The following is a 13,582-nucleotide window of genomic DNA, read 5'->3' on the forward strand; positions in this document are numbered from 1 at the left end:
AAAAGGAGTATAAAAAGGGAGGAGGGAGAGAGAAAAACAACAAACACAACAGTTACAGAGGTAAGCTTTGATTGTGTAAACCTAAAAAGCAAGGAATCTGGGACATGCATGAAAAGGATGCAGCAGTTGGTGATTATATGGACAATGTCAGGAAGACTAAAATCTGACACCCTGGCAGCAAGGACAGAGAAAATCTGTTTCCCCCAGAAGTATTCTTCAAACAGCTAGAGCTTCCAGTCTAGGAAAGATTTCCTGCTGCAAAAGCCACTTGGCAGGTGACAGGATGTGTGATTTCAGACCTTGGCTGTGTGACTTGCACACACCCTGCCCTCAGTGGGAACTGTCTGGGAAGCCTCTCTGCACTGGCTCCTCCCTGCCCCTGGCAAGGGGTTGTGATGGCTCAAATTCACCTTTCAGTCCATGACTGCACCCACATCAAGCAGATGCCATAACTGGGCTGGGGATGCTGATGGAGGGCCTCCAGAGGAATGAGGATGGCTTTCTGATGCTAGTAAGCTGACCCGTGAGAGTATGAGAATGCTCAGCAGGCGTGCACAGTCACACAGGAAGGAATGCGCTCCACACACACTTGTGTGCATGTGAGACACTTGCATCCAACATGCACAGAAGTCCAGCAATGCAGGTAAAGGGGGGCATTCTTTACATTTGTTTTACTGGAAAATACATAAAGAAATGCTTTGTAAACATTAAAACAAAAGATCATAAAAATATCACAAAGATAATGAGAGGGAACTTGGGAATGCTAGAGTGAAAGAAATGAATCAAGAAACAGGAGCTAGAAACTACCAATAACCTATCAATCAGGTCACCTGGGTGGCTCTTGGCATTGCTGAAATGCCTGTACTGGGTCAGTTACTTCATGGAGATAATCACACATGACTGGTTCAAATACTTTTGAAAAGAGGAAAGGAAGGACCCTTGGTGTAATAACTTTGGGTACATCCTTTAGGCTCTCTGAACAAGCTGATGAAAAGGAATAAATCCTTTGTTTTCAATTATGAATGACATCTAACTGGCATCAAGAATGGGTAAGGTTAGTGGACTAGAAGGCTCATTATAGGGCTGAGTTCTAATGCCAATCAGAACACTCACGTTTCTTTAAAAATTATACATCAAAATGAAAGCATTAGTTTGTAAGATCTGGTTACAGGAGACACTCAGGTTAATGTGCTTCCAGAGAATAGCCCCTGACCTTAACTTGACCCTGTCTTGGCTGCTTCAGGGGTCGCAGACCTTAGCTGTGCTGGCCTTCTCATGTGGCACCTGAGACTGAGGTAACAGGAGAAGAAACTCAGAGAAGCATCAAGACTCAAAACAAACTGAAACTACTGCACAGCAGGGTCATCTCTTTCTGAAGCTCTACTGTGCAACGATGGACTTTGTAATTACAGAGCACTTGAACCTCTGGTTTCTTTGGTCATAAATGAAACAATTAGGTAGTTATAACTTAAAATGCACATGGATCTTAACACTAATTATTGGGTAAGGCAAGGGATTTTTCTGCTGACATCTTAATTATGTAAACCAGCTTCCTAGTATGTGTTTAGAGTATCCAAATTATTAAGGGGGGAAGGGGGAGAGGGTTACTTAAAAGTGTCTGATAAGGGAGTTAAACTATCAAGTGTTTTGAGAATTTAGGTCATTAGAACCAATTCTCAAATATGCATTTCTGAAGGAAAATGCTTCACCACCACACTGGACAACATATGCAAATTCAGGAACAAATTTGTTCTAATAAAGAATAAATTTAAATGTTCGTTTAATTCTTATTTGTGAATGTACTTATGTAAGTGACTCAGACCCAAACAATAAAAAATAAAAATGATTACTGGGTAAAAATGAAGTAGTCCAGTCACGGATGCCATGTCCTTCAAAATTGGAGCACATTCTTCATACTGAAACTGCAACTCCAGCCACACATGTCCTTGTCTACAGAGGCTACTTGATGGAGGACTATAGTGTCTTTCAACTGAGCTCAAGAACCTCACTATTTTTATAAGTATTAGAGACTTGCAATAATTATACTCATTCTTCAGTGTCACTGAAACATCTAGCATGCAAAGTTCAGGAATACAAAATTTTAAAAGGAGACTGATTGATTTGAATTTAGTCTCCCATGTAAAGCACAATTTGAGAAAATTCATCAATGCCCACAGAAATGCCAAAGGCCATAAAAGAAAAGGAAAGATAAATGAGCCTGGATAAAATAAATAATGAATAAAGAAATAACTGTAAGCATCTACTCTTTACTGCATGGTCTTGCTCCATTCAATTGGTTAAAGGTAGAAAGGAGGAAATTGCTTTATCTTATAATTTTGAGTCACTAATAAAGGAATTAATAAACTGCCAAATTTTTTTCCCTTGTTTTCAGATTTTAGGTTATTAGACCCAATTTCCAAGGAAAAGTAAATCACAGGTTTTCTGAAATGGTTTCTCCCCTTACAATGAAGACTGGATATCTAAGAAAAAAGACTGAAATAGTGCCAAATAAGATTCCTAATAAATGAATTAAGATCATAATTTAAACCCATAGTATACCATATATATTTTTTTTTTTTTGTAAATTAAAACTCATGTGTTACCTTGCTGGATTCTTCCAACTGAGTACCTCGTTTCCAGGCTTCAGAGAAGATGGAGCTCACTATGCTCTGGGAACGAATGTGTCCAGCTGGCTGAGTATCAGAAACTCCACTATCAGACTGATTAGAGTGATTTGACTGAGACTCTGTTTTAAATAGTTTTAAGAAGTAAAATTAAACCAGTCAGTATTCTGAAGCATGAATATTTACATTTAGATCTTTTATCCAAAGTCACCTGCTATGTAGAACAATAAAAATTTCACTCATTCATTATAAACACAGTATTTCCCATTAGAAAATTTTCCTTATCCTATGGTTAATAGGAAATCTCAATGCTTTTTAAATAGTCCACCACGGGAGACAGGTAATAAGAGTCATATAACATTACGGGTTATCCTAACACTCTGTCTTGCATGAAATCAACTCCCAAACAAGTAACTCCCAAACACTCCATCATGTTCAGGCCATCGTGGAGTTACAACCTATGAATTCCGACCTATATTTGATAATCACTTCCTTTTTGCTAGTAATGAACAATACTAGAGGTATTGGTTCTAATGGGAAGCAGCCATGCTGGGGCCTGACCTCCAGGTCTGGGAGTGAGGAACAGAGCCTAGTGGGAACCGGCTGTGAAAACAGTGTGTCTCTAACTGATATCTGGGCTGAATAATCAGGCTCAACAACCGGGCAAGACCCTAGGCAACTCAGCAAGATCCTCTTTCAAAATAAAATTTTAAAGGGCTGAAAATGTGACTCAGTGGCAAAATGCCCCTGGGTTCAATCCCTAAAACCCAAACTCCTCTGGATGAAGTTACCCTCAGTGAAAGTGAGGCACTAAGCAAATCAATTAGACCATGTTGCTAAATAAGAACTATAAAATAGGGCTGGGATGTGGCTCAGTAGTCCCCTGAGTTCAATCCCTGGTACCCTCCCCACCCCCAGAAAATGCTACCCACCAATAAAAAGTGAAAAATAAAATAAGATGCTATCCATAAGGTACAACTATAAGCAGTATGATTTAAAAAATACACTTGTTTAGCCTTATTTATCATCCCTGAATGCGAGGCTCCCTCTAGCCTGTTCTTCCTTGTTTATTTATTCAATAAATTATTTATATTAGTATGGACTCATGAATATTTATTTGTTCTGTAATTTGGGTTATATCCGATACTACATCGCATATTATACTGTTCAAATTGTTTCAGCTTTGGCTACTGGAGTTTCAGGTTGGCTCCTGAGCCTCTCTGACATACTCTCATCATGTTTGAGTACTTTTTACTTTCAGGCCTTATAAGATGCTCTAGCTTCACCTTGTATATGCTCTGATATAACCCTAGGATTGACTGTTTGTCCAAAAGCCCTGGTTCCATTTTTTCTCAGTGATGGTATTTCAAAACAAGGTCTAGGTTTTGGGTATTCTCTTTATTACTGAGGTCTCCACTGCTTCTAGGTTCTCTCAGTAGACACTATGTATGTACCTATCCTAGTTCTGTCTATGTAGGATATGTACATACATACATACATAGACACAACAACCTGTGTAAAAACACATTCTAAATTTGTTTTTAGTTATTTAAAGATGAAATCAAGTCATACAGTTTTAAAATCAATGAACAATGAAAAAATCTGCCTTTAGGTGACATGAACACCATTCTGGGAACATCTGAAAGGGCAGTAGCATTATCTTAAGATGGAACACAGCATACTTGCTTCAAGAATGTGGGAGTCTGAAAGCCCCCTTTGAGGATCACTGATGTCCTATGAAAGTCCTGGTAAGTTTGATGACTTAAATGGTTTCCTTAACTATAATTCAGAACTAGTTCCAGGTATTTCCATTCCACTGAAATGGAAGAAAACTTGTGTGGAAGGAAGACAGCTTCCTCATGAATTCTGAGTAAAGACTCCTCAAAGCAACTTTATTGCATACATTTCAGTAGCATGTAAGTTTTGAATAAACTTTCATAAACATAAATAATAAAACTCTTGGCTTTAGAAATCTATATACTGACTGTCCATTTCAAATACATTTGTGAACTAGTCTGTGATATTGCCCCCTGTACATTAAAAAAAAAAAAGTCTCTATGGATTATAATTTGGAAATTAGGAGTGGCTCTGGTTTTTAAGAATAAAGTTCAAGTTACCAGGTCTACTATCAGTTTCAATATAAAGACTTCATACTAGTAGTAAAGATAGTGCCTTCAGGCATTCTGAACTACCTGGGATGCTAGAAGAACTGGATCCTGATTTAATGCTGGAACTGGATAAGGAAGTCCAATCATAAGCTGATTCAGTCCTCTTCAAAGCTTCTTGATAGTTCATGTAGAGCTGCTTCCCATACTAAACAGAAGACAGTAAATTATGACATCTGAGTTTTATGAGGCAAGGAATAACAGGATGAGGGAGGAAAGGGAAGCACATTTTATTGATTCATAGTTTGTTTTAATATATAAAATACTCCATAGTCTTTTTCTTTTTTGAGTACCAGAGATTGAACTCAGGGGAACTTGACTATTGAGCCTCATCCTCAGCCCTATTTTGTATTTTATTTAGAGACAGGGTCTCACTTAATTGCTTAGCACCTCGATTTTGCTGAGGCTGGCTTTGAACTTGGGATCCTCCCGTCTCAGCCTCCCGAGATGCTGGGATTACAGGTGTGTGCTACCACATCCAGCTTCCATTGTCTTAATATTAGCAAATAATAACTTATTCTTATTTTTTCTCATTTGTAGAAGGCCAGCAAGATATCAACAGTGGATACAGGTTATGTTTACTATAGATATAAATATTTTTTCACCCCCAATTATTTTATTCCACATTTATTGGTGCATAATTGTACATAATAGTGAGATTCATTATTAGTATGCATGTGTGCACACAATATAACAATATAATTGGGACAGTATTATTCCCCAGTATTGAATATTTTTTTTCATATATTTGTTGGTCATTCGTATTTCTTCTTTTGAGAAATGTCTGTTTAGTTCAACTGCCCATTTATTAATTGGATTATTTGGTTTGAAGGTTAAGTTTTTTGAGTTCTTTATATATTTTCGATATTGTCAGAAGAGTAGCTAGCAAAGGTTTTCTCCCATTCTCTCTTCACAAAAGCTTTTTAATTTGATGCCATTAATTAACTCATTATTATTCTAACGAGCTTTAGAGGTCATAGTTTCTGGTTTAATTTCTAGGTCTCTGATCCATTTGTTTGATTTTTGTGCAAAATGAAGATAAGGATCTAGTATCCTCTTTCTACATATGGATATCCAGTTTTCCCAGCACCATTGTTTAAAAGGCAGTCTTTTCTCCAAAGTATGTTTTTTAAAATTTATTTAATTAGGTATATATGACAGCAGAATGCATTTTGATTCATTGTACACAGATACAGCACAACTTTTCATTTCAGTGGTTTTACACAATGTAGCATCACACCATATATGCAGTCATACATGTACCTAGGGTAATGATGCCCATCTCATCCTACCATCTTTCCTGCCTACATGCACCTTCCCCACCCTCCAATATATGTTTTTTACTATATCTGTATGGGTTTGTCTTTGTGTCTTCTATTCTGTTCCACTGGTTTATGTGTCTGTTTTTATCCAATACCATGCAGTTTTTGTTATTATAGCTCTGTAGTATAATTTGAAGACAGGTATTGTGATGCTTATAGCATTGCTTTTTTGGCTTAGAATTGTTTTTGGCTATTCCTTGGTCATTTGTTTTTCCAAAATGACTTTTAGGACTGTCTTTTCTAGTTCTGTGAAGAATGTCAGTGGTATTTAATGGGGATTGCATGGAATCTGAATATTGTTTTTGGTAAAATGGTCATTTAAGCAATATTAATTCTGCCTATCCATGAATATGGGAAGCATTTCCGTCTTCTTGTGTCTTTTTCAATTTATTTCTTCAATATTCTATAGTAGGTAGAGGTATTTCACCTGATTGGTTAGATTTATTCCTAGGTATTTCATCTTTTTTTAGGCTAATGTAAATGGGACTGTTTTCCTGACTTCTTTTTAGCAAGTTCATTTTTGGTTTATGTTGATTTTATAACCTGCTACTTTGCTAAATATGTTTATTAGCTTTAGCAGTCTTCTGGTGGAGCTTTCTGGATCTTCCAAGTGTAGGATGATATAATTTGCAAACAGTGGTAATTGGACTTCTTGCTTTCTTATTCTTATCCCTTTTATTTCCTTTTCTTGCCCACTTGCACTGGCTAAATTTCTAGTATTATATTGAATAGGAGTGGTGAGAATGAACACCCTTGTCTTGTTCTGGATTTTAAAGAAAATGCTTTCAGTTTTCCCCACTGACTATGATGTTGGTTTTAGGCTTGCTGTAGACTTTATGATATTAAGTTCTTTTTATTCCCAGTTTCCTTTATCATGAATGTTCCCAAGTTCTTGATCTAGGGTCAGATCCTCAGCACTATTCAGAAATGTGCTCCATATCTGGATAGTAAATGATCATTACTTAATTCAGTTTGCTAAACTCTGCTTGCATAAGAATCGTATAATATGTTCTCCAAAGCCAAAACAAGTCACTTTGATGCTACCTAAGCTTTTACCATCAGCAGTACTATTTCATGGATGTCAACTGCTAAAAGTTCATCCCAATAACCAAGTTAAAAGGAAACACTTAAAGCATCAAACTTTAGACCTGAGGAAACTAGATGCTGGCAAAATCAACATGAAACAATCAGAATAACTGTCATGACAATAAAAAGCACATCATGAAATGCTTCATTATTCCATCATCAAACCAAAAGGAAATATACCTTTGCAATGCGGATCCCGTTGACCCACTGGTGTAGAGTCCTCACATCATCACAACAAAGGTATTTGATGTACTGAGATTTCTTCTGGATTTGTGGGTGCTGCAAGATTGAAGGAAAAAAATACAACAAAGTCTTTTACAGAACTCAAGAAAACCAGGCTGGGATTGTAACTCAGTGGTAGAGCACATGCCTTGCATGTATGAGGCACTGGATTCGATCCTCAACACTACATAAAAATAAATAAATAAAGATATTGTGTCCATCTACAACTAAAAAAGAAAAGAACTGAAGGAAACCAAAATCTAGTAAAGCTAAAACTTATCCTATTATAGGCCATGAGAATATACTTCTCTTGTGGCCACAGGGACAAATAAATAGCCCTTATGTATTGTTACAAGCTGAAACTTGTGTGAAAATTTAGATCAAGATGCCCAAGTTAAAGTAAACCTTCACATCATGGGAAATTTCCAATTATTTTTTTCTACATTTCAAAGAAACAAAGTCCATGGAGGTAAACCATCAAGATTAAGTGAACAGGATTCTTGATCTTAAGACTAAGAAAAGGGAAGAGAATGTTTGATTTCACTTTGAACACACTGATATCATGGCTTCAGAAGAATCCAAAGGAGAGATCTTTAATAAGGCTTCCAGCTTCCAATGCTTCTCTGGAGGTGAATATGTGGACCTGATACATAATGCATACAGCATAACACTTGACCATACCTGTGGCTGAGGTGGAGATAAAAGAGCACTGCTTTGTAGACTCCTCCCTCTACCAGACTGCAGGAATGCAGTGTGCCCCTCCAGCAGAATGAACAGCTTCTCAGTGGCATCATCAGTTTCCACAACCCTTTCTACTTGTCAGTTGAGGCATGGATGGGGGACATGAATGACTTGACCTTGGCTATAGCATGCACATGTCATTAACTGACATTAACTATTTTAACTCCACTGCGCCTCTACCACTAGTTTCTTAGGAAGAAAAGCCCTAAATCACACTGGGGGTGGATTTAATGTACGATTACTACTGCTGTTTTTAGACATTCTGGGGGGGGGGGGGCGCGGGAAAGGCTATATGTTACCTAAGGAAGTTTAAAACTATTTATTTAGTTTTTCCAAAACTCCCCAACCACATTTATTTGATGTGGAAACCAATGATAAAATAAGCAATTTGAGTATGTTCTCATGCTACCGGAATAGATGGTCACCAATACAACTTATAAATCTGCATTGTTAAAGATTAATCAATGTGATCGACAGTGTGAGAAATCAATGCAAAATCCACTTACTCTATGTAAATGCTTTGTAGAACTCAGCTCCTATCATTAGCATTTACTACCCAACCAACTTTGTTGAAGACTACATCAAAGTTTTAAATAATAAACCCTAAATAATACTAAAGGTAATAAAACAATATCTATTATTTTCTTCCCTGACTTTGTAGGTCCCTTCTTGGAAAAGTTCCTTTTCCACACTAAATCATATTCTAATAAACTGCCATAGCAATCTTGAAAGAGCAAAGAAGAAGAGATAGAGAAGTAGCTATTTTTCTATAAAAGGAGGAAGGGGAATTTTACTTAATGTAATCATTCAAAAAATATTTATTAAGCAGTAACTATTTGCCAGATGACAACTACATTTTTTTTAGATACAGTGATGAGCAAAATAGAAAGGTCCTTGACACTAAGAATCATAGCATGTGCAGAATAGAAAGTAAGTTGAATGAAAAACATTTTTCTTAGTGTTGCCAAGCAGTAGGGCTACAAGAGACTATTCTGCTTCTTGTAGGTGCTGCCTATCAAGTGCGATTCAGAGAACTGAACCAGCTACTACAGGCTGGCTCTCAGCATTTACCTTCATTCCCCTTCTCTGGTGATTTACAACTATGAATATCCATGGGTTGCATGGTATTCACTCAACTATGTGATTCCATTCATTCTCTATATAAAGAGTTTCCTTTTTAAAAAATTAACATTAGGTAAAATCGAAGAGAAATTAATCTCTACCCTTCTCACCTTATCTCTAACCTGGGAATTTATGAATATCCTGAAGAGTAGTATGGTATAATTATTTAACTATTTATTTCTAAGTAAAGCATCAGATTACCTGCTACTTTAAAGTTCATTTTAGAATCTCAAAACGTCACCTTCCCACATAAAAAGGCATTCATAGCTGTCCTTAGTTATCCACTCTCTCCAGTAATACCTCAAGAGGTTGCCTGTTCCACTAACATATTCTCGTTTTTATTAAATGTGGTATCTATTGCGCACTTACTATGTATCAGAAATTATGTGAAATACTTCACATAGTTTAATAAGCTCATTCAATCCTTAGGAAAACTATCTTAATAACATTATATCATGTTCCCAGAAGAAAGATAAGGCACAGAGGGTTAAGGATAGCACTTAAAGTTGCTTCCAAGGTGAAAGAAGTGGAATTTGAACCCAATCCATCTCATTCTAGTGCCCAGGCTCTATTTGTCACACTACTGCATTATTAGGGGTAAAGCCTTCCAATTTCTATTCCCCTACAATATTATTCTGCCACTTTTAAATTCAAACAAAAGCTAAGAGCAAATATAGAGGAGAAAATCATTGCTAAAACCCAAAAGTCAATATTTAGATTCTTAAAGACCCCAAAGAAATCGCTTCCAGCTGAATAGCAGTAACAAAGAAAGGTCATCATTTCATTTTCTAAAAAATGGTGTTCATTTGTAAAGTTTTCATTCACTGATGAAACAAAAACTTTTGAAAATAAAACATTTAACAAATAAATTCTGAATTACTATTATGCTATAAGATTATATTCTCTGTTCATATAAAAATGTTGATGGATAATTCCTATAACTCTAACTAAAAGTGGTATTTAACACTACAGTCCAAGAACCAAAGAAAAATGACAATGTATACTCCTATTACTTTGGAACTCATACATACAGTCTTGAAAATCCATTCAACTGGCATATACGTTAAAAAAAATAAGACTATGCTGGGAATTATGGCATATGCCTGTAATCCCAGCAACTCAGGAGACTGAGGCAAGAGAATCAAAGTGGGAAGCCAGCCTCAGCAACTTAGCAAGACCCTGTCTCAAGATAAAAAATAAAAATAGCTGGATGTGGATCAGTGGCTAAGCACCCCCGGGTACCAAAAAGAGGTGGGAAACTATATAACACTTTACCCTATCATTTCCATACTATAGATAGCTTCTTTATTTCTAACAGTATTTGAGGAATTCACGCTCACATTTCACCTCTAAATGAGAAACTACTCTTTCCTTTCTACCATACTGAAATAAATTACTTTGCCTTCTTTCTTTCTTTTTGTTTTTTGGTATCAGGGCTTGAACTCAGGAGCACTCAACCATGGAGCCACATCCCCAGCCCTATTTTTGTACTTTATTTAGAGATAGGGTCTCAGTGAGTTGCTTAGTGCCTTGCCATTGCTCAGGCTGGCTTTTGAACTCACGATCCTCCTGCCTCAGTCTCCCAAGCCACTGAGATTATAGGTGTGTGCCACTGTACTTGGCTGCTTTATTTCTTTTGTTCTTTTCTTTCCCCCTTTCCTTGTAAATGAACACAATGACTTTATTTATTTATTTTATATCTTTATTTATGTGGTGCTGAGGATCAAACCCGGTGCCTCACACATGCTAGGCAAGCACTCTACCGCTGAGCCCCAGCCCCAGCCCTTTATTTATTTTTTTTTTATGTGGTGCTGAGGATCAAACACAGTGCCTCACATGTGTTATATAAGCACTCTATCACTGAGCCAGAGCCCCAGCCCTACTTTATTTCTTTAGGGATGAAATTTTAGATGTGGCTACGGTGAGCCAGATAATAACTGGTATGTAATTTTTAAAAAACAGATTTCCTTTAGGAAACTTATTTAATTATACATGCATACTCGTGTCCCAGCAAATGTGTATCTTTCAGATACATCAACATGTGTCCTATTTGTTTCTACATTGTCAAATTTCATGAATAAGTGTTTTCTACCATTATTTTTTTTAAAAAAATTACCAAAATGTGTTTTATAGCCTTTACTAGTGTGTGTGGATTTCTCATATCCTAGGAGCCTTTCACTGGAGCACTGAGACTCAAGTCATACAGTCTGAATAAATTTGCATTTGTGTAGACCCTGTGCTATAACATTTTTCATTTGTTAGAACTTATATACTCAAGAATAAAAGTATTTACATAGGCAAAATTAGTATAGACTTTACAAAGAAAACAACAGCAACAACAAGAGGTTTTTAAATCCTAATAATTGTGTGGCCGTGGGCAAATGGATCTCTCTAAACCTCAGTTTCTGTATTTACAACATGGGGACTCAGAATAGACTTGTGATTGAGTGTATGGAGCTTCTATCACAGGTTTATCAATTTAGAGGTCTACAATAAAGTGGTGGTAATTACTTTTAATGTTATTTCCACCATGCTCTTCCATTTCAACACACTAAATATTTTTATATGTAAAGAGAAAATATAAATTTAGCTTAAACTACTCAATGTCAATCTGGAACATTCAAATCATTGTTATAAAAATAAACATAAGAAAAACCCTTAGCACAAAAATAGACAAAGAATTTTATGAGCTGTAAAAGGTTTGTAATTCAGGTTGAGTATCCAGTATGCAAAATGCCTAAGGCCAGAAATGCTTCAGATTTCAAAGTTTTGAAAATTCTGGAGTATATCCAGAGACTTTACGGCTTGAACATCCTTAATCCAAAAATCTGAAATGTTCTAAAATCTGAAACTTGATTTTGGGGGAATGTCAGGAAGGAGTCAACCCATGGCCTTGTGAATGCCCAACCTCTGAGTTTTATCCCAAGCCCTTCCAAAATCTGAAACTTTCTGAATGTTATGTTGGCACTTAAAAGGTTTTGGGTTTCCGTGCATTTCAGGTCTTGGATTTTCAGATTAGGGGTGTTCAACTTGTTCAAGTTACTGGTCATAATTAATTTTACTCATGAGACATTGTCAATTGCCTTCCCTTTAGCTATCTCTTCTCTACTTCTTACCTGGCAGAGCCCCACCCCTCACCAGTGTCCCACAGGGTATGAATTCTAAACAATAAGGGATCAATCACCCCAATGGTTTTGTTTCCCTAGTCAGTGACTGGTTTAAGAATGGGAGATGTGCTTTTGTTCAAAAATCTACAAAGGTAGGGCTCTTGGCTAGTTTCTGGGAAATAATGACTTCCTTTTAAAAGATGAGTAAAGGGAGAAAAAGATCCTCTTTAGCTAGATTTTGCTGGGCCTACATCTGATGCCTAGAACGGCAGCAGTCATCTTGATACCCTGAAGTGAGCCAGCCTGGCAATTAAGATGACATGCAGAAGACAGATCAGGGAAAGATGGAAAAAACTGGGTTATTTTTAACAGGTGTAAACCACTGAAACACAGCTTATTATATTCACATTTTGAGACACCCTGAATACCTTTGTATATGGGTTGTTTACTGAATGAAGAAGGCAAAAATATACCACTCTGACATACCATTTAAGTTAACATGGAAAACAGCAGATACAAAAAGATCACTTTGAGCTTCATGCTGCTTTTTATAAACAGAAGATGGAATTCCAGTGCAAAAGACACCCTCCCTATGCTACAGAGAAAAAATATCTTCAAGCATGAGAAGTCAAAACTGAGAGGATTTTATACAGACCTTGTTAAAACAGCTCTTCTCTTTTAAACTTCCTTATATAATTTAGTTGCTTTTCACAATTTACTTTTCTTTGTCCAATCCAGCATATAAGCAACTAATTCTAACTGCTTCTTTGGGTCTTGACTGCTATATGAGAGCTTCTGTGCCACATAAAACTTGTTATCGTGCTTAACTTATTAAGAAAATGGAGGTAGAGTTTTTCCGCCCTTCAATATTTACCTTATTAGCAATTAAAACTGATAAAAAAAATTAAGATTATATAAATACACATTACAGTAGCCAAGAAAGCAAAAATACTGTTGTCTGTTATATAACCTCTCAAAATATCCTACTATACATTTGTGAGAGGCAAATAACATCCTAGTATTATTATAAACATAACGTTAATATTATGGTCTTAGGGACTCCCAGGGGACCTTGCACCTCATTTGGAAAACTGCTGAATGAATTTACTTTGTACTGAATTTTCAAGAATTATTTGCTCCTAGCCAGGTGAGATGGTAGTGCCTATAACCCCACTACTTGGGACGCTAAGGCA

At 36.5% G+C, this 13,582-nt stretch overlaps 1 protein-coding gene across 7 annotated transcripts in view; it reads right to left on the reverse strand.

Annotated features, from left to right (window-relative positions):
- Positions 1-13,582, reverse strand: part of Raph1 (Ras association (RalGDS/AF-6) and pleckstrin homology domains 1) — a 115,034-nt gene that overhangs the window by 29,354 nt on the left and 72,098 nt on the right. For 5 of the 7 annotated variants that reach the window (XM_046463046.2, XM_046463043.2, XM_046463042.2 and 2 more), the window contains 3 exons: positions 7,378-7,476; positions 4,817-4,937; positions 2,604-2,746 (listed from right to left, as the gene is read on the reverse strand). In XM_046463046.2, coding sequence (XP_046319002.1) covers positions 2,604-2,746; positions 4,817-4,937; positions 7,378-7,476 — 363 coding nt within the window. Of the gene's footprint in view, positions 1-4; positions 675-1,213; positions 1,291-2,603; positions 2,747-4,816; positions 4,938-7,377; positions 7,477-13,582 lie in introns of those variants that run through there. The other 2 variants (XM_058578165.1, XM_046463047.2) reach the window with 2 other exon arrangements.

The sequence above is a fragment of the Marmota monax genome, unplaced genomic scaffold (assembly GCF_021218885.2).
Source record: "Marmota monax isolate L192 unplaced genomic scaffold, Marmota_monax_Labrador192_F-V1.1 WCK01_AAM20220418_F8-fsc00095, whole genome shotgun sequence".
In the NCBI taxonomy this organism is placed as follows: domain Eukaryota; kingdom Metazoa; phylum Chordata; class Mammalia; order Rodentia; family Sciuridae; genus Marmota; species Marmota monax.